The 26,535-nt window shown below is 51.5% G+C and overlaps 9 protein-coding genes across 9 annotated transcripts; 5 read left to right on the top strand and 4 right to left on the bottom strand.

Moving 5' to 3' along the window:
• Window positions 1-127: 127 nt before the first annotated feature.
• On the bottom strand, window positions 128-1,865 carry sonA (putative nuclear pore complex protein (SonA)). The gene is made up of 3 exons (XM_025707650.1): window positions 1,611-1,865; window positions 1,257-1,540; window positions 128-1,188 (listed from the first exon to the last, which is right to left on the bottom strand). The coding sequence occupies exons 2-3, from the start codon at window positions 1,518-1,520 to the stop codon at window positions 373-375; spliced, it is 1,080 nt and encodes a 359-aa protein (XP_025558668.1). The 5' UTR covers window positions 1,521-1,540; window positions 1,611-1,865; the 3' UTR covers window positions 128-372.
• Window positions 1,866-2,414: 549 nt separating this feature from the next.
• On the top strand, window positions 2,415-2,889 carry BO88DRAFT_429308 (uncharacterized protein; the record flags this gene model as incomplete). Its single annotated transcript, XM_025709140.1, has 2 exons — window positions 2,415-2,497; window positions 2,685-2,889. 2 exons carry the CDS (start codon window positions 2,415-2,417, stop codon window positions 2,887-2,889), a joined length of 288 nt encoding a protein of 95 aa, XP_025558667.1.
• A 1,279-nt stretch (window positions 2,890-4,168) lies between these two features.
• On the top strand, window positions 4,169-5,511 carry BO88DRAFT_408186 (uncharacterized protein). The gene is made up of 5 exons (XM_025707649.1): window positions 4,169-4,218; window positions 4,389-4,575; window positions 4,655-4,706; window positions 4,765-4,948; window positions 5,024-5,511. The coding sequence occupies exons 2-5, from the start codon at window positions 4,437-4,439 to the stop codon at window positions 5,171-5,173; spliced, it is 525 nt and encodes a 174-aa protein (XP_025558666.1). The 5' UTR covers window positions 4,169-4,218; window positions 4,389-4,436; the 3' UTR covers window positions 5,174-5,511.
• A 366-nt stretch (window positions 5,512-5,877) lies between these two features.
• rgsC (putative intermediate filament protein (Mdm1)) lies at window positions 5,878-9,958 on the bottom strand (the record flags this gene model as incomplete). Its single annotated transcript, XM_025705248.1, has 2 exons — window positions 7,007-9,958; window positions 5,878-6,932 (listed from the first exon to the last, which is right to left on the bottom strand). The coding sequence occupies exons 1-2, from the start codon at window positions 9,660-9,662 to the stop codon at window positions 5,878-5,880; spliced, it is 3,711 nt and encodes a 1,236-aa protein (XP_025558665.1). The 5' UTR covers window positions 9,663-9,958.
• Window positions 9,959-10,308: 350 nt separating this feature from the next.
• On the top strand, window positions 10,309-11,398 carry BO88DRAFT_349924 (bifunctional phosphatidyl-N-methylethanolamine N-methyltransferase/phosphatidyl-N-dimethylethanolamine N-methyltransferase; the record flags this gene model as incomplete). The annotated part of the gene is made up of 5 exons (XM_025703475.1): window positions 10,309-10,357; window positions 10,440-10,479; window positions 10,534-10,550; window positions 10,719-11,145; window positions 11,323-11,398. 5 exons carry the CDS (start codon window positions 10,309-10,311, stop codon window positions 11,396-11,398), a joined length of 609 nt encoding a protein of 202 aa, XP_025558664.1.
• A 418-nt stretch (window positions 11,399-11,816) lies between these two features.
• On the bottom strand, window positions 11,817-14,279 carry BO88DRAFT_408181 (uncharacterized protein). Its single transcript, XM_025707648.1, has 4 exons — window positions 13,955-14,279; window positions 13,772-13,893; window positions 13,503-13,656; window positions 11,817-13,430 (listed from the first exon to the last, which is right to left on the bottom strand). Exons 1-4 carry the CDS (start codon window positions 14,025-14,027, stop codon window positions 12,157-12,159), a joined length of 1,623 nt encoding a protein of 540 aa, XP_025558663.1. The 5' UTR covers window positions 14,028-14,279; the 3' UTR covers window positions 11,817-12,156.
• Window positions 14,280-14,506: 227 nt separating this feature from the next.
• BO88DRAFT_491212 (uncharacterized protein) lies at window positions 14,507-18,996 on the bottom strand. Its single transcript, XM_025712844.1, has 4 exons — window positions 18,491-18,996; window positions 16,677-18,291; window positions 16,464-16,577; window positions 14,507-16,404 (listed from the first exon to the last, which is right to left on the bottom strand). The coding sequence occupies exons 1-4, from the start codon at window positions 18,779-18,781 to the stop codon at window positions 14,633-14,635; spliced, it is 3,792 nt and encodes a 1,263-aa protein (XP_025558662.1). The 5' UTR covers window positions 18,782-18,996; the 3' UTR covers window positions 14,507-14,632.
• A 2,311-nt stretch (window positions 18,997-21,307) lies between these two features.
• Window positions 21,308-24,334, top strand: BO88DRAFT_154957 (hydrolase, alpha/beta fold family protein). The gene is made up of 2 exons (XM_025701551.1): window positions 21,308-23,233; window positions 23,289-24,334. The coding sequence occupies exons 1-2, from the start codon at window positions 21,451-21,453 to the stop codon at window positions 24,215-24,217; spliced, it is 2,712 nt and encodes a 903-aa protein (XP_025558661.1). The 5' UTR covers window positions 21,308-21,450; the 3' UTR covers window positions 24,218-24,334.
• Window positions 24,335-24,768: 434 nt separating this feature from the next.
• Window positions 24,769-26,408, top strand: BO88DRAFT_408177 (glutaredoxin). Its single transcript, XM_025707647.1, has 3 exons — window positions 24,769-25,271; window positions 25,351-25,729; window positions 25,821-26,408. The coding sequence occupies exons 1-3, from the start codon at window positions 25,197-25,199 to the stop codon at window positions 26,120-26,122; spliced, it is 756 nt and encodes a 251-aa protein (XP_025558660.1). The 5' UTR covers window positions 24,769-25,196; the 3' UTR covers window positions 26,123-26,408.
• Window positions 26,409-26,535: the final 127 nt, after the last annotated feature.

Raw genomic sequence — 26,535 nt, 5'->3', positions numbered from 1 at the left:
CCAACGTTCCCAATTCAGTTACATAGGTCGAAGGGTATCGCCTGTCGCCAGCAGCTACAGTAGACTTCCTGTAATATCAGACATGGGGGACCCCGGATAGACAACAGGATTAACCTGAATAAATCGCTCATATGCATTCCCAGAGAGTAATAGTAGTAATAACAAAAAGAGTACATGATACGGGGAAATGAAACAAAGGGGAAAAAAAAAAAAGAAAAAAGCATGACGAGCCAATCCATGTATAACCGAAGCATGATACTCCAGATGTATGAGCCCTGCCAAAAGTCCATTTGAAATCGAAAGGTTTGGCCTCCACGACGCCTCCATGTGCAGATCCCTTCCAACTACATAGCCTTCTCCCAGTCTACTCCATTACCTCTTCCGGTTGTTTGGTCTAGGCTTCACTTCCTCTTGGCTGACAGGGTGCAGCATGACCTTGTTGGGCAGTTGCTGGTTGTTGGCGGAGTAGCCCTTGCTCCAGTCGTAACTGACGGCATAGGCGAAGATGTTGCCGTTGCGGTTGAAGGCGGTGCTGGAGATGGTACCGCCCACGGAGGGATATCCCTTTAGACGGTGCTTGGCGTCCTTATCCCAGAAGTGGAAGGTACCGTCACTGCCGGCGGTGCTGAAGGTGCCGTGGACGGGGTGGAAGGAGATGGCGTTGACGGAGTAGATGTTGTTGACATCGCGCTGAGGAGTCTCACGGTGGCACTTGAAACTGAAGTTGTTGGAGGAGTCCTTGTCCTCGACATACTGGATCGCACAGCGGCCCTCAACACTGCCGACGGCGAAGCCAGTGGCAGTCGAGAAGCAGCTGACTACTCGCGTCTGCCACTTGAGGGGAGACTGCATGGTCTTGTAGAATTTGGTGGGGTTTTCGAGGTTGATGACGTTGATATAGCGGTCTGCGGTGCCGACCACGAGGAGTTTGTCCTTGACATCCATGGTATAAACACGCTCCTGGCACTCCACCGTGGCGATGGGATTCGACTGTCGCAAATCCCAGTACTTGATAGTCTTATCCCAAGAGCCGGTCACAAGTAGCGGGGTCCCTCCGGCCGGGTTTGGGATCATGTGGCAGCATTTGATGGGCGCATCGTGAGCGGCGACTTGAGTGGTCGCATTGGTCGCAAGGTCGAGCATACGAGCGGCTTTGTCGGCGCCAGCTCCGACGACTTTCGTACCATCCTAGGTAGTAGCAGAGTCCAGATCAGTTAACTGTAGGCACTGCGACAAGGAAATGAGGGCGAGCTCACCGGCGACCAGCAACAGCTCAGAACGGGGGCCTCATGCTCGAACAGAGCTTTACCTTCGCTCTGGCCCTGCTCATTGATCTCGTAAATGCGAACCTTCTTGTCCCATGAGGCGACAGCGAGGTGTTCACTAGCCGGGGAGAAGCGGAGGTCCGAGATACTGTCCTCGGGAGGTTGGTTCAGGGCAACATCCTTGGAGATATCACCTGTGGTGTTGGTCTGACCAGCTGAGGTCGTCGCGGCGCCGACGGAACCGAAAAGCGACATTAGGGCGGCGAAGTATTACACTATATGAACCGATTAGGCGATAAGCTGTACCATCAGGGAAATTGAGGGGATCCGCAACGCGAGACGAACCAGGAAAAAGCAGACGTGACTGGGAGCGGGAGGAAAGGCAGCAAGACCTGGGTGGTGTTGTACCCAAGCGGTCGCGGAAGAGAGGCGCAACCGGCCAAATTGACCGAAGAGCGTGAAGCTTGGATGATTCGAAAGGCGCACTAGATTGGCAGCCCGAGCAGCATTCACTAATTGCACGAAAAGGAATGGGATGAAGATGGATTGGATTGTATGGAAGCTCGCTCATCCAAATGGGCAATAATTAATCGAATATCTTCTTCGCGGCTTTCCCTTCACCGCCTTCAAACAAGACAAACTGCTGAGTCAGCTGGGGGAGAGCTTCCTTCTCGCCTTTCCGTCCTGGGTAATCACTCTGTAGTACATAGATAGTCACTACTACCTACTACTTCGTAGTGGGTAGGACAGTGGGATTATCTCTACCACTGTTTGTAGTGAGATGCTCTTTAGTCACTTTCAAGATAACCTGCATGCTTAACAGCAATTTGACAAATTCTTCGCTTTGCTTCTTTAAGTTCATCCTTCTATACCAATGAAGGGAATGGCAATAACTAGTCTCCCCACATCTGAGACTGCTGGACTATATAGATATACAAGCCGCTTAACAACATACCTTGCCAACAGTCTAATACCAATCCCCTGACTGCTCGGTTGAGGCCTCAGTTCTTTGCAGACCGGTCGAATCTGCTCAACGCTGGTATCTCATAACCATTAACGTCAACAAAATGGGCACTCGCTACGAGCATGGGAGGAAGGGAGGGGGGGAAAGCTGACCTGCAACGGGTCGCCACCCATTATCATTGACTGATGCTGGTAGTGTGTTGCAGGCAATATGGAAATGCAGCGTGGACCCCCGTTATGATTCGTAGGACCCCGCCCAAGCCTGCACGGTCGAAATATTGGATGGCCAATAACTTGCAATCCAACACCTTATGATCGCCGATTGCTGTAGCCCCGTCTCGGGCGCAGTTTCACTTTCGAAGGTACCTAGTCTACGTTGTAGGCAGGCTACAGCCTACAGGGGGGGCATCACACCACTGGTCCAGTCCCGGGGCCTGGACAGGCACACCCATCAAGACTCCTCTCAAACCCTCGAGCTTGTCTAGTCTCGGCCAGGGCTGGTATCCCTTCATTCGATGCCCTCGCGATTTGGATGTCAAAGGACCTCACGTGCCACGGGGGGGATGACAGACCTTACATGAGCGGACGTTTACAGTTCAACCTGTACCACGGAAGGCATCTGCCGATTGTCTGGCACAATGAAAGGAAATGGGCGCCATGAGGTCATGCATTTCATCGGTCTTTCCGTCTGGGGTTGATCCGCTTGGACGAGTCAATCAGCTCAAATCAGTTTGGTAGTTACGAGAAAGGTGACGCATTTTCGATCTTCATTACGGCTGCTGGCTTGATGGGGAGGGGGTGTCGTATGCCACTACTATACCTACAACGACTACTATACCACTACCTGGAGATTGCTCCGTCAAAGATACCGCAGGTAGGTGCAGGGAGAAGGAAACAGAAATCATTGGGCCAGGCGGGAGAGCGACCGAAGGAGAGAAAATAAAGTACGGGCGAAAGAAGCAGACCAAGTGGAGCGGGCGGGAATGCGGGGTGCAGCCTTAGTGGACCGTCGCCCGGAAGCTCTCGACGTCAGGCTTGCTCGTGTGATCCGGTTGCCCCGGGTGCATCATTCATTGATTTTTATCTACTACTTACTTACTTGGAGAAATTTATCTGACACCTTAAGAATTCCACACTATCTAAATTCATTCATAAATGAAAATGGAGAGAGGGTTATGGGGAGGTTGGGTGGGAGGGAGAGGTGGTACTTTGAAACCATTCATCAGGTGATGGTCCGGATGTAGATATGCATCGTCCGGTGCGGAGATCCTAACAACCATCCTCCTTCTCCTCCCATCATTCCACCCTGCCTGCCATCTTTCTCTCTCTCTCTCTCTTCTCTTGCCATTCAGGCTTCCTCCCCTGTTCATAGTGGGAACATACGATCCAGGATGATTGCTCTGGGGCCCGCTTCTATTCATCATTTGAGCCATTCAGTTTCCATCATAATCCCTGTAGCTGTGCAGTAGTTTGCAATTGAACTTTACGTACACCCCGTGCTGTAGACTACTCATTAAACCTCCTCTCTTAGTCCGATGCAGCCCATGCCTCTATGTATGTATGTATGTATAGATGAATGTACGTCCGTATCTATCTACATTATGTATGAATGGTATGGATGGATGAAGAGAGGCAGCCAAGAGGGAATTAATGGGGATGTATCAGGTAAGGAACACGATGGTATGGTATACGTCAGGTAACTTAGTAGTAACTGACAGAGACAACATCCCAAAGTAGCAAGTGAGAGCAAAGTGAACCGCTCCTTCCCTCTTCTTCTTGTTCTCCCCATTTCTGGGTTGGCCCATCCATGTCACCTGCCCTTTCCCTCTCCCTTTTCTTCCCTTCTTCTTCTTCTCTTCTCCTCCTTTTCCTTTCCTTCCTTTCCTTTCTTCTCTCTACTATCTTGTTGGGTCCTACTGACTTGATTCTCCCTCCCTCCCATTCCATACTACTCACTGTTCATACATACTACTTACTCCTTCACTTGCTGGTAAGTTCAACTCTTCTATCTAAGAGTAGCACTAGAATGCTCGAGTAGTCATTCCACGTCACCACTCGGGTCCTTCCCTCCTCTGCCACTGGGGTGTCCTCAAGTGGCCAAAGGAACATCATCCATCCCCTTAATAGTACACACAACTAACAAGCTATTCTGTATACCAGGGCTCCTACTAAGAGATTCACTGCTTCCTGTCACCATATTCCGCAGCCATGTCTGAACCACTCCAAAAGATTGACTCGGCCATCGAGATATCCCCCAAGGATGAGAAGGCCCCCGACAAGGATGCCAAGAAGTCCCACAGACGTACCTCTTCCCATGCTGAGGGTGTCTACAACATCAAGGAACTTGGTAGGTCCTTTCTTTCTACAGTTATTCTTCATAAAGAACATAGAGCATCCTCTTCTGCTAACCACTCGTTCATTTGTAGAGGAGAAGAAGATCGAGATTACCCTTCCAATTGAAACCCAGAAGACTGGATGGTATGCATGTTGCTAAATATACCTTTTCAGAAGACCTGAGGCTAATCGGGGTAAACAGGAAATTGAACACCTCACCATCGACTATTGAGGACAAGGATATCCTTAAACTTCAGCTGGTCAACCCCCCGGTCAAGAAGATCGACTTGCACTTCCCACTAGGGCTCGAAGTCACCGCTCGCAATATGAAGGGCGTCACGATAAAGGATGCGCTGGACGCGATCTACAAGCAATTCAAGAAGAAGGTAAGTAGCTCAAGATGATGATCCATCAGATGTCTCCCGTTTCCTCCAATAATACTGACTTCCCATCCGCTCTAGGCCGACGATGAGTTGGACAAGCCTTACCTCGCTGGTTTCGAGTGGGACAAGGACGAGTGCTGGACACGCCTCATTGTTCACCAGACCAAGCAGGGCCCCCCTCAACAGCCCAGCAAGAAGTCCAAGAAGAAGAAGGCTGAAGAGGCATAGACTGCAATCTGCTTCGGACAGGCCGTGTCCATCCTACAATGTCTTCTCTCTTACTCTCTCTTTCAATGGCTACTTCCACCATACTTTGTGATACTGTCCTCTTCGTGCCCTTGGCCTCTCTGGAACAGTATCCGGGAGAGTCGAGGCAGGAGCTAGGCGAGGAGATGATAATCCCTGTAATCTGCCTTTGTTGTCTTTTCACTCCAACTCTCTGCTTTCGTTTCCCGTCCGAGGATGGGCCTTGGCCGAGTTGACTTAGTGAGCACCGGACGATCTTGTATCTTCGAGCTCCATTCCTTCATTCAGATTCAATGTGGAGACACAGGAATACTTAGTTGACCTTCTGAATAACTGATGTAGAAACTACTGCCTAGTGTGGTTCTAGTAGACGGGCTAACCCGGTAGGTCCAGGCACCAACGATCATGATGGGTCGACGTCCCACCCTTATCAGCATGTGATTATCAGACGTATGTGCATCGGCCTCACTCGCCCGCCGCACCTGCAACAGCTACATTATATAGAATATCCGCAAAACTCGATGCAGAATAGCACAGGCGCTAAAGCGCTGAAGAACAGATGCTAGAAAAGCACATCAATGCAACGCCCGCTAATAACAATACAGCCTCGGCGATAGAGATAGCAGAAAGTCGACAAAGAAACAGACTGAAGAGAGAAAGAACAAGAAAGATTAATATCATACACATTAGCATGAAGTCATCAACGTATTCGTCCCGCGTCCCCCCGCACCAAACAAAACTAAAACGACCTCGTCGAGGATAGTAAAGAAGAGGTGCGCATTCAACCGTCGATTATTCAAAGTCGCAAAGATCCTGCGCGCAGCGGCCTGCGCATTCGCTCGTCCGACCACATTGCCCGCTAGATCGGGGATCAGCGTGGCCAGGACCAGACTTGCTTCAGTGCGACTCTTCAGCCGCTCCGACGCAGTGCGGACGCGGCTTTGGCGAAGCACACCGCCCGGCCACATGGTATCCTTGATGAGGGTGATGTAACGCAGAAGCGAGTCATCCTGGACAAGGGAGCGTGCTCCTTCGCGAACTTTGCGCTCGATCGTACCTCCTAGCAATTGATGGAGGACGACGACCACGGCACGACCGCGCAGCCAGTTATTTCCCTTGTTCAGCTCGAAAGCTTCCAGGAACAGATCGCAGATGGGTTTGATGAAGGGCTCGAGTTCGCGGTCTTCGAAGGCGTTTAGTTCGGCTTCCGCTTCGGCGGCGGTGACGGCGTCCTCGGTGGCAAGGCCAGTGTCACCGGGAGATACTGTGGTGGAAGTGGTGGATTGTTGGTTTGTAGCGGCAGAGATGAGACTTTGTCCGGCTGTGGATAGTTGATCTAATACGCCGAAGTTGCCTAGGAAGTCATCCATGCCATCGGCGACGGAGTTGTAAATCCGAGTGACTAGGTCTTTGGTCTCTCCGTTGGTGGTGGAGCTTTGGTTCTCGTTGCGGGGGATGATGGCTCGTTGGGAGAGGAAGGCTCGTAGGTCCCGACTCCGGCATACTTCAGGGAGTAAGAGGAGTTTCTGTAGATATGCTTCTAGAGCTAGGCGTCGCTTCTGGAGGAATTCTTTCTGGAGCTTGAGAACGACACGTCGACGTGGGAACTCCAGGTGACGGACGGACGGGTATCTCATGCGTAGCTTCTGATGAAGTTCATGGAATTCGCTGTACCTGCGGGCTACGGCCCAGGAGGCGGCGGGCATTTGCTCACCGGCGTTACGTTGCACCTCGACCACATCTAGAAGATATGTCAGTGGATCTGGACAGCAAGTAGCTCCCTTGACAGACGGAGGTAGGATGTAAGGAACGTACACATAGCGAATTCTCGACCATCTTCCTCCTTTCCAACTACAATGGATTTTATACGGACGGTCGATCGGCCATACAGACTGTTGTCACTTTCTTGGATGATATACTGCTGTCGTTGCATCTCTTTGCGGTGAATCTCGCGTTGGATGCTCGCTTTGGATTTGCGCAGAATCCTCAGCTCCGCGGTGTTGTTGGTGAGTTCAGCTTTGCGAGTAAGCGTGTCTACCACTGACTCTTGAGATCCGAGCTTATCGATATCTGCGGTGAGCGCCTCAATGGCCTCCGTCAATCCGAGATCCCCAGGAGCCGCCTCATGGACTTGATCGGCCGGGTCTGTATCTGTTCCCATCGGCTCTTCATATTCGTCTTCAATATACTTCTGCTGTTCAGGGAAGAGATCATCATCGAAGACCCCCTGGCGTGAGGATCGATCCACGAGGCCCAATGAGGCAATGCTCGGCTTGATACGGTCCTCTGTCCGACTATCTGCCCGAGGGATATCTATTGAGCTGCGCGGCGATCTGGGGAAAGGGTCGCTAGCGGGCAATGCAGACGGGGACACATCAGCGTTCTTCACATCTTCAATTCGAGTGTTTTTGGGCTCGCTCGCAATGATGTCGTTCAAGGCTGCCTCCATGTTCTCGATAACTTGGTTTTGATTCGCCTCGGTTTCGCCATTTTGTGAGTCTTTCCCTAGACTTTGTGTCGACATTGCCAGGGGATCTGTATCGTAGTCGTCGTCAAACAGCGGTGCAGATCGCTCGGAATCGAATGAGCGCCTGGAAGACTCATCGTCATCAAATAGTTTACCCATGCTACGAACATCGCTCGAAGAAACCGCCGCTCGTCGCAAATCTTTGGGCCTGGCGCCAGGCTGTGATGAGGTGCGAGACATCAGAGGAGGTAAAGGCCGCCTTTCGGGCACTTCAGCAATGTTCGGGGAGCTCTGTTGAGGGGACTGCGGGCCTGCTTGGGATGCTTCATCCGATGCAAGGTATTTGTAGTAGAGATCTGACTGCTTGAACTTCGGGTAGTAAATTTCCTGAAGCTTATCAAGCACCGCAGATTGAGTGCTCAAAATGACCGTCCGAGCTTTTCGATACTGCTCCGAGGTGGCCCGCTTCCCTGCGCTCAGGAAAGCCTTCACCACCCGACGGGACTCATCCGTGACTCTCAATTCCGGTTTCGAGAGATACGTCTCACTGATCAGAGCCATGTCGCTTCGGTCCGCTGGGGTCCAGCTGGTGGAGGTCGGGGAGCTTTCTTCTCCGAAATCATCCTCTAGAGGGTTGCGAAAACCGTCGACCACGATCCAGAATTGAACTAGAGACATGAGCTGCTGACGGTCCATAAACTCCATGAAGTAAGAGAGACCCGACGCATCATGCATGACATCCACTAAGGAGGCTTCCTGAGGAATAGAATTCTTACGGCGAAAGTGAGATACGGCCGCGGAGGCGTGCGACATCTGAGTGCCTCCGGGGGCAGAAAGCTTAGCTACTTTTTGGTCCAAGACCCTCTTACCGGTCTCCAGTCGTCGGAGGTAGACCTGGTCCTGTCCTTCCACCATAGTCTCCCGCTTCAGTTGGCTTGCCACCAAGGCTCTGAAGCGTCTGGCGTCCGAAAGATTGTTACAGCGCCGGATGGCCCGGACAAATCGCTCGAAAGCACGCTCTGAATCGTGAGGACTCAGTCGAGGAAAAGGGTGCCCCCTTTTCGACCGGGGAGCTGGAGATGCATGCTCGTCCAGGGCCGCCCTGAGTTTCCGGACAGTCTTACGGTCCTGAATCGCGGTGCGACCATAGGCCTCCATCAACTGATTCCATGAGTCCGGGTCGGAGAGGACGGAAACGAGAGGGAAGAGCACGGCGCAGGCTACAATCTCACGAATCAAAACGGAAACAATGCGACTATTGAGGACGGATTCCGGGAACAGTTGGGGCAAGAGCCCGACGGCAATTTTGCGGAGGTACTCCTGTTCCAGTAGCTTTTGGTCGGAGAGAGACAGCATCGCCGCCGGGTGTAAGTTCCCCTCGCGATACTTGCTCGCGATGGCAATGTCCAACTCTTCCGACTCCGTGACATTCCTGGTAAGATTCCTTCCCCGGACCAAGCGCTCAGCAACCTCAAACTCCTTCAGATGGGATGTCAGAACGGGGAAAATCCGGGACACTACAAGAGAGACGAGGTCTTCCGTTAGGAGCCTATCGCGCAGGTTTCCAATGGCTGTCCGAATAGTATGATTCACCTCGTTCACGAATGTGGGGTTGGGGCTGATATGCTGGTACCATGATGCGATGAAGTCCCGCGTGGCGAAGGATAGGAGCTCGTCAATGCCTTCAGAGACGATGAAGGACTGTGGGTATAGAGATTGTGGATTATAGGTTGAACGGCTTTTGAATGCTTGGGTTTCTTGATCCCAGTGGTGGCGGGCGAGGAATGCGACGCGGGGACTCGTGGGCGAAGGTGAAGCAACGGCGTCATTCGGGGAGCGGATGGTGAGAAGCACGAGAGCGAACAACACGGTGGAGGAAAGAAAAGCACCGAGCACCAGAGCATAACCCAGATATCTCAGTATGGGGAGCCATTTGACGGCGAGACCCCAGGCTATAAAGGCACCAATGCCCAGGAGGACATAATCGCGATGCTTCAGGGCCATTCTCCCTGGAGCGGATGCGCTGCCATGCCGGTCAGGCAAGGAAAGCCGAGAGGGAGCCGAAGCAAGACATGATGGAGAAGAGAAAGTGAGGACTGCCGGCTAGAGAAGAAGAAGAAAGGATTAGAACGAGAGCTACAAAAGTAAGAGGAAGAAGGATGGATTGGGATCAGGCGGTGAGTTTGGGAGAGGCTAGTAGTTGCGTCACTCAGGTACTCGATAACTAACTTAACTCCCTTCAGAAGGGGAAGATCTGCAGTTGGGGTTTGTTTATGATAGTGAGATAAGATATGTAAATGGTAGTATAAGTTATAGAATATATACTATCATCATCAAATGAGGAGAGAATAACTTTGAACTGTGGTGGTAGTAGTCGTAGTAGTAGTACACGGGAAATCTGCCTGAGGCCTTGTCTCGTAAGTTGTAACTTGTAAGATCCCGTGCGTCTTTTTCAAGACGTCATGCCGTTTCGGGAATGTTTTCTTCTCTCCACTTCTTCTTGCTGTCCTTCTTCTCTCTGCTTTCCCTTTCCTTCTTCTTCTTCTTCTTCCTTTCCCTCTTCACCTTCTTCATTACCTCCTCCATTCCTTGTCTTGTCCCCTTCTTCTTTCCTTATACCTCATCTCTCATCTTCTAATCTCCCTTCCTCATGGCTTCCTTGTCCAACTTTGTCGACTTCTCCCAGCCGTCCCTCCAATGTACGTGGAGCTTTCCCCGGCTAATCCCCTCTCTTCCCTCCCCGCATGTGATTGTAACTGTTTCTTTCTCTCTCTCAAACAGGGGCTGCGCTGTCAATCGCCTTTAACCCTATCTTCTGGAAGTAAGTACTTTGCCATATTACATTCTTTCCAGTGCTAAACATTATTCTATCAAGCATTGTCGCCCGTGCTGGTTGGTCCCATCTCCCACTCCAAAAGCATTCACCCCAGATCCTACGAGGAATCCAGCTCTGGCAGTTTCTGCCTTGGCTCTACCATTTCCCACGTCCACCTCTTTCCTCCATTCATCTTTCAGTATAAGAGGCTTATGACCAATTTCCTCGGTCATCTCATTCTGTAGAGTATCGGAGTCACTTCTTGACTCGTATATTCGGTAATGCCTACTACGGTTGCTACTTCCTCGCCGTCACCATCTTCAGTCTGGGAATTCTGCGAGACCATGTCTACCAAGTGGCCCTGGAAGACCAACCTTACTATGCCCCTGTGCACCAACCCGTCCTCGGCGGCCTTCTTTTCGCCTTCGGCTCCGTCCTCGTCCTGTCCAGCATGTATGCCCTCGGTGTCACCGGCACCTACCTTGGCGACTACTTCGGTATCCTGATGGATGCGCCTGTCACCGGCTTCCCCTTCAACGTCACCGGTTCCCCCATGTACTGGGGCAGTACTCTGAACTTCTTGGGTGTTGCTCTCTACAAGGGCAAGGTGGCGGGCGTCTTCCTGACGGCCGAGGTCTTCATCCTGTACTGGTTCGCTCTCCAGTGGGAGGAGTAAGTATCCCATCTATCTTTTCTATATTGGCCCACTATGCACCATGGACTTGCCTGTACTCTTTTTTTCGTCGCAACCAAAGCCCATATGCACATGTGTCTCAAGCCCCAACGCAAAATGAGATTTTATTCCCCACGCACGGAATTGGTAAACCCCCACTGACCCGGGCCTGGTAGTCCCTTCACGGCGGAAATCTACGCCAAGCGGGAACGCGAGCGTGCCAAATCCAAGCGCGGCGGCAAGAGCTTGTAAGCCGAGACGTCACAGGAATCTATGTCCGGGGGTCTAGATTACCGCCCATTTGCCTCCCACCAGTGGAGCTTGGACCTTTCGACATCATTCCAGTCTCGCCAGTCCCTGAGTGGAAACACAGAGCTCGTCAAGCTACTGTTCTGAGTCTACACGGGGCTGCATATCATGGTCGCCTAGCAGTCTGGTTTTGTCCAGTGAGAAGTGGAAGGAAGAGGTGGAGGGCTAGAATGAGAGCGAGAGAAAGGGGCAGGATAGGGTGGGCAATAGCAACAACAGCTGGCTACGTATAGCCACTGAGAAGGAACAAAAGAAAAAGGAAAGTGCGGTGACATTGAGATGCTCAGATAGAACGGAGAAGAAAATTACTACAACGTTGAATTACCACATGGCAGTCTTCTGCTCTCAAGTATAGATAAACAGGAACAACGGGTATCATTTGCTACGCTTGTGCGCTTTCGCCATGATCATCAACTATCATAAAATCACACCATACTCCCACCAGGGATGGTAAATAAGATCACCTGTTTCACTATCCATATTCCCGTCAAGGGAAAAGAGGGAGAGGGGAAGACCATCTCACTCAAACCGATTCTCCACGGTAGTCTAATATGAGACACCTGGTTCACCTCCCCAAAACGCCGCCAACTCCACGCTATGAGTCTTTGGAAAGCGCAAGTAATTTGAGCGTGCAGATGGCAAGAGCTGCATCGGAGAGACATCCAAAGCCAAAACGCTGTCGATTTCAACAAGGATCCAGCCTATGCCCGTCGACCTCGGCCTCTCTTGGTCGACGTCCGGCTCTCCTCCACCGGTTCGATTTCATCCTCATCAGCACCCTTCTTGAGATCTTCTCCTTCGGCAAGGCCCCATTTCTCTCGATCGTACCAGTCTTCTCCGTCGCTCATCTCGCCCACGTGCCCCTCCGCTTTGCACCACTCGAGCACATCCTCTTTCATCCGATTGGCCCGGAGCAGAGACTCCAGCATATGCTCAAATCCACGAACGGTCTCCTCCTGCTTCTGTACATAGGACCAAAGCAGTCGACGTGTCTCTTCCGCTTCGTTGGGCGGGAGGCCGAAGTTCGAATCTGGCCGAACAGAGTCCGGTATAAGGAAAAGAGGGTGGGGTGTCGGAAGACTCCCTAATGTGTCGTCAGAAGGGGACGGGGAGAGGGGTCCGGAGTCGCCCTCCTGTGGATTCGCTGCATTAGCCTGTGCCCGGGTCGTCATGCGCCGAGGTGGCTCGGGAGATGATCCATCTTGCATTTCTGCATCTGCATCTGCATCCGCATCCGTCCCGTCTACCTGTGCATTGTCTCGAATTTCTGAATCAGGCTGTGCATTGCCCTGGGTTGTGGCAACTTCCCGCTCCATGCCATCCTTGTCCAAAGTGCCATCTGAGTTCGTCACTTTATCCCCATCAGACTTTGCGTTTGCTGTGAGGCTTCCATTGACTTGTGTGACTTGGTTAATAGTCTCTGAATGATGAGGCAGGTCGCCAACTGGGGTATCAACTTCTTCTGATTTCGGCTCTCGGGGTTGTTCAAGCGCATTCGCAACAGTTTCTTTGTGCGTCATCTCCTGGTCATGAATATCGGTCATCTCAACGTCCTTATCCGCGGTAGTTTTGTCCTGAGCATTCTCGTTCTGGGAAGGCCGAGGCGACTTTGAATCACCTGCACCCACGGACGCGCCTTGCACACTGCTTTTCTGAACAGAAGGCCCTGGCACCAAAGGATTTGCGGTCCCGTTATGTCTGTATTGACTCCCGGGTGAGCTACGTGTCGTATGGGCTATCCGGGGTTCAAAGATCCATCTGTCTTCAGGCGTCTCCACTGCACCGGACGGCATCCAAGAACTGTCTCCCAAGAACTGCCGGTGCAGATTTCTGGCCCGCCAAAGCAGTGCTCTTTCTTGGCGGAGCTTGGCTTCGATTGCCTGCGTCATGTGCAGCAGCGCTTTTGACGTATAAGCGTGCGATAGAGAAGGATGGGTAGGAAGTTCGGACGGGTGTTTTAAAGGGCAAAGGAAGTCTAAAAATCAATTGTGGTGCTTGATTAGCAAGAAACTTTGGGAAGACATCGAGATGGAGCAGAAGGCCTCACTTTCAAGCGCAATTTCCGAGAATGGATTTTCTGCCGCCGCAGCGGCATCAGCTTCGGAATCTTCGTCATCCTCGTCCAACTCATCACCTTCTGAATCATAGCGCACGGGATTGGGCTGGAGGATATAACGCGTGTATCCAGCATGTTCGATTTTCTATAGATAGATAAGTTTCCCTAGCGGTCAGCGTGCCTCCCTTATCATCATCACCCTGATCGACTGATGCTCCCATCAAAAGAGAGCTTTCGACGGCCGCGGGGGTGGAACTAACCTGCTTATAAAGCTCCTCCGGATGTATGTAACCCAGAGCACCTTCTCGGACGAAATTCGAATTTGTGTGTAGTTTATTACCCCGATTTGTTGGTTGAGTGATCGGATCGTCGGGTCCAGAGTCTAAACAAGAGCGAACGGTTAGAGAAAATGAGAAAGACAACGGGGAGAGTAGAGGACGCACAGTCATTCTCCTTGCGGAGGGCTCTCTTCATGCCAACAATGGTGTCGGCAATCAGAGCTGCCTGCGCCGCCATGGCTGGAATTGTAGTGGAGGCACTACTACAGCAGAGGCAGCCAGAGTGATGGCGACAGCAGCCGAACGAACGAAAACGGGATTCCCCGAATGGATAGGGCGAATACGGAGTTCTATGGGACGTGATCGACAAGACAAAAGCCCAGCACCATGAAGCATGCGAATTGGTATAGGGGAGAGCAGATGAGGGGAAGAAGAAGGTGAAGAAGCGAGGGGAAGAGACGGAAGAACGAAGTTGAGGTGGAAGACTGGCAGTCCGGGCAGGGAAGGAACGAACGGGCGCAAGTTGCAACTCCGGATTGGGGAGGAGCTGCGGGCGTCGCTCCGATCGCCGCCGCTAGTCCTCTTTTGGTAGCGCGTGATAAGGGCTCAACACGTGAGCGAGAGCGGTATCTAGTTACTATCTTGATAATCGATGAATAGATAACTACTCTGATTTAGTTGCACTAAGTAGAAGGGTAACGAGTACATCTACTAGGTATCTGTCTATAGCACTCGATCTATGATCCCAATTAAATTGAGGATGGTCCAGATCTAAACCTGATTTCCATACATACCACGCTCCACGCTACATACAAACTTTTTCCATGACCCTCGCCGCACACCTTAATCGTCGGCATCAACCCAGACTAAGATTCCTTTCTTATCCGACCGCATGTCTTCCGTCGGTAGCACCCGCAGGGTCTTGTTAAAATATGTATCGACGACCAGGAGCTGCGGCTGGATCCACAGACCTCGTTTAGATGCCAGCAAGTTGTACCGGACCGTGTGTCTGCTTAAGGGCACCAGCTGCACGACCATCGTCTTCGGTCCGCTGAACGCAAAGTTCTCACTTGCTTCCATGCTCAGGTTGAAAGTAAGGAAGTGCATCGACGGGTTCTCTAGAGTGTAATCAAGATGGATCAACCCCGAAAGTGTATCAGACGCCTTAGCTGAGGCGACCACCCGAGGCTCACCTGCTGGCATAACGAATCGGGGGATATCAAGCGTGGTCGTGGTGGTTGTGGATCCGTCGTTCAGCGCACCGTCATCTGTTGCATTGCGCCTCCAGCGAATCTCTAGGGCGAGGTTCAAGGCTGTAGGTCTGCGGTCACCCAAGATTTCCTTCTGAAGGTCCATGATGAAATTAGATTCTCGAAGCTCCTCCGGACGGATCTCCGCCACCTCGGGACTGATAATTTCCTCCGACCCAATGTGACAGGTGGCAGCGCCGCCCAGTCCAAGCAACACTAATGACATTTTTTCCACAACCAGGGGCTCCACAGCAAAAGAGACGACCTTGGAGTTGAGACACCATCTCTGCTGCAAACCTCCGGGCTTGACTTCATCCCCATTTGAAAGCAGATCGTCATCCACAGTGAAGAAGTCCGGCCAGGGTTGAGGATGAAGACGTGGAAGGAACTCATAATTGGCCTCGAATGGCCTGATGATTGATAGGCCAACACGCATGCTCGCGATGATAGGTGTCTGTATATCAGAGACGAGGTTGTAGAGCGCAGAGACTTCAAGCTCGTAATCCAAAGCATCGTTGGTATCCGTAACCACAATCGTAAGTTCTTGATGAGATGAGCGTTCCATCACCCCTATCGGTCGCTTCAGGTGGTGAGAATTGCCTTCTGTCGGAGTACTCTCCCCAGACCCCTGCATCTCCGAGGAACTCTCCTCATCTAGCCACCGTATCTTAGCCGTGGACTCCGGCCGGCCGAAAAGTCTAGTCTCAACGGAAACATCTGCAGCTTCTTCTTCCTCGTTGTCGACACCAACTCGGAGAATTATTTTCTCATTCGTATAGTATGTTTCTCGAAGGTTCAGCAGCTCTACCCGTATCTTGGGTGGTTTGGGTAGTATCTTACATCGGCCCGTATCGCGGCCTTTGCCCACGCGCCGTCGGCTTGGGCCCTTGGACGTTTGCTGCCACCAATAGGACTCATATGGAGTCAAATCGGTTATCGCGTTGGTAAGATCGAATTTTTCTTCCTCGACGGTCAATGTTATGGACGCGACACGGGACTCCCCGGCTTCTCTGGGAATGCAGGTAATATCGTATACCTTGGTCTGGGAAGGCCCAAACGTCAGGTCTGCTAGCCCAGTCAAAGCAGTCAATCCGCTCGTGGGTGATTGCAAAGCTGCCAAGTCTTCAGCCGTACTGGGGTCACGTAGCAATGGCGAAGTTATTGTGCAGGGTGTAGCCGTATCGGCGTCCACATTGCGATCAGACTGAAGCCGTATTGGCCGCAGGCAACCCTCAAACACTACCTTCACTTCGGAGAATGTGAGAGGGCTCGATGAGGGCTGGGCACAGGAGGTAATGATAAGCTGGCCCTTAGACGGCTCACCTACATTTCCTTCGGAACTCTGAAAGACGAAAGACGCGGTGACTAGAGCCCGGGGAAAATGTCAGTAAGAGTAAGTTTATGATATTACTGAAATAACTTACCGCTGGGCACGATGTCCTCTGCGCGCAGGACCACTGATGGCTTGGGATCCACTAAAGGAAAGTCCTCGAGACTATTATGGAGATCATACACCCAGTCGGGCCGCGGTTGGAACACTGAAAGAATAACATGATGTTAGACAGGGGACTAGTGAAGACAATCGAAGCTGCGATGCTAATGCAGTGCAAGACGATTTAGAAATAGAATAAGCTCACCCTTATGTCGAAGTTCCCAGTCAACGCGCAGAACCATATCGCTATCGCTCACGCGTACGGCACATTCCCTTAGGGCCCAGCCAACCCTTTGCATGAGCGGCCACCAGCCCGAACGTCGCCATGACAAAGTCGACCACAGTGGTCGAAGGATTTCGTAAGCCTCCGGCCATGAGCTTAGGCGCATATATTCTTCTGCAATCTCCAGGCTAATGCTCTCCGCTTTCCGGTTTTGGTCTCTCTTCGAGAACTCTTCGAGTGCCGCTTTCAAGGCATCCAATCTTAACAGTGCGTGATTGAAACCGACCACTCCCGGCTGGGGTGCTTCAACATGCGGCTCAGGTACCAAATAGGTGTCGTATAGATAAGACTTATTGGCTATCTGTGACGCGGGAGACTGTCCTGGTGGTATCCGATCGTCTTCTGGAATCTGCTCCGCCAAGGTTCGACGGTACATAGTATACTGCGCCGCTCGATAGAGCCAATAACCCTCATGATGAAGCTGTTCCCACGGAAGATATGCATCCGAAGGGGAAACCGTTTTGTCACGTGGTACGAAGATTGAGTATTGCTCTTGAAACTGATCCTGGGGGATGCCGACGGAGGTGAAGTAGGGAATATTGGCTTGGCGAATGAGCTGGGCCATTACCATCGACCACCTAGCTTCCCAGGCTGCCCAGCCATAACTCTTGGTGCCTTTTCCGCGCCGGTCGATGATATCTTTTGAACGATTCCGGTGGCTAGTCCAAAACCGCACAGCAGGTGTTGTCTGTCCCGTCATCAACAAGCCGCGAATGATACGTATGGCCAGTACATCCCCCAGAAGTCGTGCATCATTAAACCTAGGATTCCAGCCAGCAATATATTCGAACACCTCTTGACCAAACAGGGTCTCGTATGCGCTTTCATAATTCCGAAGCGCGGCATCGATTTCTTGGCGGAATTCCGCAAAGATACCCAGTTTGAATTCATATCGAACATTCCATCCTTGAGACGATAAGGTCTGGGACGTCCCACTTGTTGGTGGTGCTGTTGGCGGGGGGATGGTGCCTCGATTTCTTTTGCGCCTGGCGTGCTTCGATAGGTCCCGGTAGTATTCCATCACCGATGGCTGGAGAAGAGATAACAGGGACGTGGCGAATTCCTTCAATTCCACTGGCGTCGCATCGGACGGAAGGAGGAATATAGACTTTTGATCCAGATTCGTTGCCCTTCGAATGCTAGCCATTCTGTCCTCCGCATCCCCAGCATAGCTGCCCGTGCTCTCTTCTGACAAGAGAACAACTATAAATCGGGATTTGTATCCAGAAGATGCCCATTCCTTCTTCAATCCATTTATTTCTATCTTGAGTTGATTGTCGCGCAGCGAGCTCATATTAGGATCGAAGCAGAAGGGGAAGAAATTGATCACTGCCGCAGGGACAAGGTCCTGGTGTTTAGTGACCCATAGATGGCTAAGCAAGCCATCTGGAAACGTCGGCGAGCTTGGTGTAAGTGGGGATATGGGAGAATGAAGGATGAAGGGGGTGCCACGCGATATCTCATCGTCTTGTCCGGCCGTCGGGCTCGTCGGCGATACGGGTGGGGGGTCAGCTTTGCGCGGGGGGAGACTGTAGGACTATAAGAAGTCAGCGGCGTGAATGCGGCCCTTGCGGCATGAATGGTAGTAGAATTTCCAAATGTGAAGTAGCAAAGGAAGCTTGCGCGTGGTACGAAACCTCGCCCTGTAGGTGCGGGTGGGCTAGCTGTTTGTCTCCGAAGTGCAGGTGCAACGAGGAAGGGGGTTATGCTTCGACAGCCACGGTGTATCAACCTACCCGTCCAACGCTTCTGATTTTGTATTCAATTCTGGATGAAGATGCATGTGCACCCTCACTAGTATCCCACGGGGCACGGAAAGCGTTTTCCTCGAGAAGTACACGCCGCAATTCCTCCGCAACTGAGCCGGTCAGAGGCGGGAAATCCGAGTATATCTTCACGCCCCTCTCTCGGAGGAGGGGATAATCAGCTCGCACGCATTGCAGATCATCGTCGGCGCTTGCTTCAAGACCGGAGAGCAAAACGAAGGGGAGGTTGTGGGCAACATAATCTTCCGGGTAGGCGTCCATTGCGGACACAAGCTGCTGGGTGGTGCTATCGGTCACCGCATGTCTGGTTAGGCCGAGGGGTCTTTCAACGGCCACCACGGAGTGATGACTAGTCCGGAAATGGTTTGGAAAAAATGGTTATGTTGATAAGACGTTGTCTTCGATTCCTCGCACGCTGTAGAGCGATAATTAGTTCCTGCACACTTTTGCCGTCCCAGAACAGCACTTCCTACTGCATCAACATTGGTGTTGGAAGAGACAAATTGATGGTCCGTTCGGTTACCATCGCCGAAACACGCCAAGCCAGGCTGTATCTGTCAGGCATCAAGTCGCATCGATCATGGTTTTTACGGCATTCATCTGAACACCATGCATTTATTTTTCATATGAGAAATGCCATCAAATGAGACTTGTCGGCATGCATTAAACCATCGCCTAATCTGGATGTGTGTGTGTGTGTGTGTGTGTGCTTCTTACCGTCCACAAAACTACTAATTGTACTACTAGTAGTATATTTTTAAGGTACCACTTGGCTACTACTAGACGGTCGAGCCAAGATATATAATAAGCACTGGCAGGCTCACTTCTACCAACACCGACCTTCAAAAACTATTATTATCATTCCAAGATGGATTTCGCCAATGGCTACTAGTACCGAAAATATCGACCTTGAAGTAGCGACATTCAAGGTTCTGTTAGTACATCTTCCCCGGAAAAAGTTTCACATTTGAAACCACTCGACATGCCTTCTCCAGATTCAAGAGATATGATCATTACAGCATCTGTGCATTTGGCACCCGAGTCAGGCATATTCTAACGAAACCTCGAGCCCCTCAAGTTGATCCCTAGGTCGGACATCTGTCTTCTTGGTGGATCCACTGCACCTTTCAGATTTGATTGTGAAAATCTACTTTTCAGTCCAGCCACCGTCCACGCTTAGGGGTGCACTGCAATATGGCCAACAATCGACTTGGACCCCCTTCAGATGGGCCATTAAAATTCGCTGCCTTGAGCTTGCTATCTATACCATGACGCAATACCATGCAGCCCGAATGCACAAGGTCTATGATCCAGCTCATGGAGGGGGGTCTAACGACCTTGCATATCGTTACCGGATGAATGATCGTCTGTGCAGTGTACAAGCCACAAATGATGGCAAGGGACTCAGGAGGACGGAAATCTCCGTTCCAAAGGTCCCGGCTCCAGAACCAGCATCGACCCTCATTTCGATCTCAGCCAGCCTGTGGTCCGGTGGGGAATTGGACGACGGGGAGTCTCTCCATCCGGCTCCTCGCCAATTCGCTTCCGTGGACAGAAACGAAGCTAGCACGAAAAGCAAGATACTAGACTACTAATTAACCCATGAGTTAATTAACACAAATAAGTATGAGTGAGCAAAGGTGGGACATTTATCGTCATCGAACGAATACTAAATACCAAAAAGATCATCATCATCATCATCATCTCCTCCTGGCAAAGATCCAAGGGTCATGTCTCCCAACTAACTAACTAGTAAACAGAATTACCATGTTGAAATCTGAAACAAAAGGCTGATCTCATTCTTGAGGAGGCAGTCATGTGCCCCTGGCTAGCAGGCATATCTATCCAATGCTGGACTAGATACTTTTGTATACACACACCCATGAAATTTGGATCTGCGAACTGTGCGGAGGATGAAATGGCGCATTCAATTGGAATCGAGGAGTGGAGGCCCTGCAGGGACACTAAAGACGGGCGGGGACTCGGTCAGGCAAATGACAGGGCAGAAATCCTCCCTCGAATTTCTTTTGGAAGGGAGTCCACTAATTAATCTTTCCCTCTCCCTCTCTCTCTCCTTGTTCCTGGCGTGCCGTCTCGCAAAAGCATCCATCATGTGAGGGTGATAGAAGAGAAGCTGTGTTCTGCTTGTGGATGAGAGATGGAGGGTGAGGTTGCAGTAAGCATCTACGGAGTACCTCTCTATCTTCTTTCTCTGTCTATGGCATTGGGGACTAATTGAATTGATCTTTTTCTCTTCTTTCTCTTTGTCTCCTTTTCAATCTTCTTCACTTTCTTTCTTTCCTTCCATCCATCCTTCAGGTTTCCTCTGCCCCTCCCATCCTCTGAACTAAATACTTTTCTTTTTTTGGTACTCCGTACATTTATTTCCCTTTATCGATCGTACCTCCGTCCGTCCTTTTTCCTCCACTTACTTAGCTTCTTCCCCTTTTCCTATTATGATCTAATGCAAAGAATATTTATCTTATCCGCTCCCTTCCACCAATCTTTTTTCTCTCCTACTCTTTGCGCGCAATTGCGCTATACTAACCCCCAACCAAAACAACCTTCCAATCTCCCCCCCCCCCCCCCCCCCGGATCGGCAGTTCCAACAAACCCCCCCTCCCTCTCCCACCCTCCTCGTTAAGGTCTTGCTTCTAGACAATCACCGTTCGGCAAGGGGGCTTGCTTTTGCAAACTGCAGGGGCTCCATAGGGCCGCCCTGGATCTTCCAGCCTGGATTCTAAGTGGCACATGCGCCAAGCGCCCGCAGTCTATCGATTCTTGCCGTTAAGCTACCGAGCTTGCATACGCTATCTTGCGTTCTCACTGGATCATGCAAGCGCGCACTACGCTCGACCGCATATATCGTCGGTAACTGTCTCCTGATCCTGGCCCGGGAGAACGTTTCTACACCGTCATATTCCTTGTCAATGGCAACCATGAATCGCGCCGAGGATCCTCTGGCGTCAAAGTCTGATGGTGCCCCTTTTCACTCCCCCCCTTCGCTTCCCCGGCATCACAGGTCCATCCCTTCGCGCACGCAGCTTAGTGACCCTTCAGCAACGGCGGTTGACCCGGCGTCTCCCGAAGTCATTTCCTCTCTGATTTCCTCGCTTTCAACGATCTCGGTGCCTCTCCAGTCGCATTTCGACAACATCCCGCGCATCGATACGGAGACGAATCCTTCTGCGCCAGTGTACATTCCCACAGGTCAATCTCCCAGTCTTGACCAACGGCAACCCAGCGAGCATGATCTTTCAGTGAGGAACAGGACGCGGCAGGCGTCTGAGGAGGCATTGCAGACTCCCTTTCTGCATCCAGATGATGCGGCGGCCCCTCCTATCATTCGCATGGCACGGGCGCCTCCATCCCCCAAACATAAAGCGACTTTCGATCCGCCCTTGTCTCCAGGAAGACCGACATCTAGGGGCTCATACACGTCATCTAAGGCAGCGTATGAAGATACTGCGTTTGGTACCATCACCACGGAACCGGGCCCACGAGTGTCTACAGCAAATAGCGTGGCATCTTCGGGCTCTAGGAAGAGCCTGAGAAATCAGTTTGGCCTCCTCAAGAGGCCATCTCGAGAATTTTGCAGTGATAAGGACAGGAAAACCGAACGGCTACGCAAAACGTGTAGCTTCAACGACGGCCTCAGACACAATATACCACGCAGTCGTGCTAGTATACGTTCATTGTGTTCTATGGCTGACGTCGTGGAGGAGACACGCCCAGTGCGTGCAGCCACCGAGCCCAGCAGGGAACCGACATTCAGCAGACCCTCCAGTAAGGAACGCCATTCGTTGCAAAGCGCTCGGGATAGTGCGCCGAGTACACCAGGCGGTATTGGTAGCGGACGTGTTATTCCTGCTCGCGAGTCTTCCTTGCGCCATAGCTTTTCTTCCAGCCCAAAGCACCGCAGATCCACCCGCCATAGCCGGTACTCTTCAACCAGTAGCAGAGAGATGAAAGTGGACAGTGCGGTATCGGGCGTGGGCAACGAAGCCGAACAGGTAACGAAGCGAATACAAGAATTGAAAGACCAGCAACAGAAGATCAAAAGCGAACTAGAAATAGATGATACCCCGGAGAAGCCTTCTAAGCCTGGCCCCGCCGTCGCATCTGCCCGGGAGATGCAGAATGCCAGTGCCAGCAGCGAAACGATGGAGCATAGGCAGATCGTCCGACAAGCAAATGGTGGCTTTGACGAGAGTGCGCCGGCCCCAGCAGTCATGACGGGCAAGAGCCGCTCTTCGCTGGCCTCGAAGTCAATCAGTAACCCGCCACCGTCTCTGGAGAGATTTGACCAGCTTGCTCGTTACCGTGGTCCTATGGAACAATCGACCTCAGCCTTTACCCATAAGCGCTCCCCATCCGGTTCTGCTACTCCCGTTGGTGTCTCGAGTGGGGAAGAACGCCCCACAAGTGCCGATTCCATTGACCTTGCAGTCTACGACTACATATCTTCCCCGAAACTTACCCAGAAGGTGTCACATCCTACATCAGGCCGTACCATAGCGTTCTCCGAGGTTGGAGACCCTAAGGGATATGTGGTACTTTGCTGTCTTGGAATGGGCCTCACCAGATATCTGATGGCGTTCTACGATGAGCTGGCACGATCACTGCGCCTGCGGCTTATTACGTTGGATCGCCCCGGTGTGGGAGAAAGCGGCCCCTACGTCGACGAGGCGGGAACCCCCCTCGGTTGGCCTGGTGAGTATCCTCCAGGTTGGTTGTTGCCTTGTCTTTACTGATGATTGAATCCCAGATGATGTCGCCATTGTGTGCAACCACCTCAAAGTTACCAAGTTTTCAATCATGGCACACTCTGCGGGTGCTATTTATGCGTTGGCTACTGCGCTTCGGATCCCACAGCATATCCGGGGCCGCATTCATCTGTTAGCACCCTGGATTCCACCTTCTCAGCTGTCTAGCATTGGCTCGCAAAAGGCTCCCGTCCCCACAAATGCTGTCCCGTACTCCCAGCGAATTCTCCGAGCCCTACCGATGTCCATACTCAAGGTGGCCAATTCAAGCTTCATGACTGCAACCAGTGCAAGCCTGACCTCTAGCCTCCCCAAGTCTCCGCGCCGGGCTAAGCGGAAAGGGCTGCTCAAGGATAGCTCCAGTCCCACCGGCGCTGAAGCCAAGAGCACGCAACGGCTCCCATCCAAGATCACTCAGCAAGGGGTAGATCTGAAGGCCCTCGAGGGACTGAAGGCATCTGATTTCTCTGCTACCGAGGGATACCCGAAGGCCGACCCCACATCAAGTCAGGCCTTACTTGCCACGTCGCAAGAACGGGAACGCCAGACCGATTACGATAACCGACTTACGCATAAGATTTGGGAGCTAGCGACTACGAATGCAAATCCGGCGGTAGATCTGCTGGTCTGCTTGGAACGTCGTCAGCCCATTGGCTTCCGATATGTGGATATCACCCGCAACGTTGTCATCCACCATGGCAGCCGCGACACTCGTGTCCCGGTGGACAACGTCCGATGGCTGGGGCAAATGATGCGACGATGTGAGGTTCGCGTACTGGAAGGAGAGGGTCATGGGCTGATGGCCTCAGCGGCAGTGATGGGCAATGTGCTCATGGAGATTGCCAAGGAATGGGAAGATTGGATGATCGTGGTCCAGGGCAAACGCAGAGCTACCGTTGGAACACGTTCAGGCATTGCAGTTCAAGCGTGATGGATGCAGGTTAATGCAATGCATGCACCTTGTTGCTCGTATAAAGAGGAGGAAGAGAAAGCCGGTGAAGACCCCCGTTTACTGGATGGAGTCTAGAATGGGTCAACCCTACCGCTGCAGGTTCTGCGGTGCTTTGCTGCGGCTGTTGTTCCTCCACATGTGTGTCTATCTAGTGCGTGCCACTAGCAAGACTTGATGCCCCTGTTGTTGTTTTCCCTTTGCTTTTTCGTGCTTTTAATCATGATACCATCCCTTTATTAGCTCCATACCCCGATCATAGCATACATAGAGATACCTGCTAATATAATGCATAATCAATGTTTGTGTCAGTGCAAGAGATGGAAACGAGGAAAATTTAGCGAATCTGTCTAGGCGTCAGTAATTAGGCTATAGAAAGTTGTTCTATGTTGTAGATGGAGTTGACAGGACTACTAGCAGTAGTCAACTAAATGAAGGGCGGGCCAACCCCGACTAGCTGTTTCTGCCCCACTTGCTCTCCTCATGAATCGGAATCCTTGCCTTGTTTCTCCCCCCCGTGAAGTAAACCTCCCCAAAGTTTCCCCCCATCAGTCATCTAATCTACTTCCCCTCCATGCTTATCCTTGGGGTCTAATCTACTGTATTATTATTATTATTATTCTTGAAGGTGTTATTCTCATATTTATTATCTTTATCTGATACCATACTCGAGCTTTGCAGAGGCTTCGTGGTTGTCTGCTCGCCCAATGTCCAGCTATTCTTGGAATTGGAGCTGCGTCTATGACTTGTCGGCTCAACCAGCCTACTCTTAAACCACGCGAACGCATGCGCATAGCTGCCATTGGCTCGGAATCTTTGTGACGTATAGCAATTACTCAATATCGGGACCGTGAGAGAGAAAAAGAGGGAGAGTGTTCCATATTTCTCGCCGATTCACCCCCTTCTCTCTGTTCCTTCCTGCCTTGCTCCTGTTTACTCGTGGTGTCACACCTTTGTCAAGATGCTTTCGCAGCGGCGCATTCGGCTTCTGGCCATCGCTGTTGTGGTCATAATCATCATGATTTTCTACTATTCGGTAATATACTCCATGACATCGTGACCATACGAAGGTTCAACATTACAATGGCTGATGCGATGCATGAATTCCCATATAGAGTGAATCCCGGAGTGTTCAGAACCAACAATTCTACCGATCAACCGTGGCGGCGATGGAGGCTCAAAAGCAGGCAAAGGAAGCCGGAACCGCAGCCAACATACCGCCGCAGAAGGACCAGCCCAAACAGAATCCTATCAAGGAGGAGACGAAGCCTGCCATGGACAACGATAAGGAGGAACCGGCCATCCCCAAGGCGAACAATGACGCGGATGAAGTAGAAGAGATTCCAATCGCAGGCAGAACCAAAATGACAGTACCTAAGAACCGAAATGATCCGGAGAAAGAGACGTCGGAACAGCCGCAAGAACAGAAGCCGGAGACAGATGATCATGCGGCCGCCGTGGCCGAGCTGAATGGGATATTGAAGCGGGCACCAAGTACGCAGTCTTTCTGTTTCCTTTCCTACTACGGGAGACCTTCCTCCTGGTGTTTGGGAACGTTTGCTAACCTATGTGCTGCTGCCTCCAGTCATTGTATTTTCCAAGTCTTACTGTCCGTATAGCGCCAAGGCGAAGTCTATCCTCTTGGACAAATACTCGATTGTTCCTGCACCTTTCGTGGTGGAGCTTGATAAGCATGAGTTGGGTCGACCGCTGCAGGCGTTGCTGGGAGAAAATACCGGGCGTCGCACTGTCCCGAATGTGTTGGTTAACGGGAAAAGCATTGGAGGAGGGGATGATGTGACGGCTCTGGACCAAAAGGACGAATTGGCTTCAACATTGAGAAGCTTGGGGGGTAAGTGGGTCCAGGAGGTCCATCGTAAAGAATGAAGCCACTAGGAAGGCAGCAAAGAGATGAATGCCTAGTATGGCCGGATTGACAGAAGCAATGGGGTTTCTGTTTTTGAACACCAGCAGACCAGGCACCGAAACCATGGTCTCCATTGGCATACAAATGGGCTGGATGGTCTCCAAGCACCACGGGCTTGTACAACATAATATGGGAGGTATTTCCCCTAGTGGGTGAAGGGTTTATGTATTCTAGGTACATAGTAAGGGGTAAACAGGCGATCTTTTCATACGAAGTATACTAGTAATGATTATTGAGACCACGATCTTTTGTACGAGAAAAAAAAACTTCTGATAACTGGCTCGTGTAGTATGGAGTCTAGATAGCCTTGAGAGATGAGAACATTGTCAACTGCCCGTAATGCGTGGGGGCCCACGCAATAAGCAAGAGACGA

Source organism: Aspergillus vadensis (genome assembly GCF_003184925.1).
Source record: "Aspergillus vadensis CBS 113365 unplaced genomic scaffold BO88scaffold_28, whole genome shotgun sequence".
Classification (NCBI taxonomy): domain Eukaryota; kingdom Fungi; phylum Ascomycota; class Eurotiomycetes; order Eurotiales; family Aspergillaceae; genus Aspergillus; species Aspergillus vadensis.
This window is presented reverse-complemented; position numbering and strand designations above follow the sequence as displayed.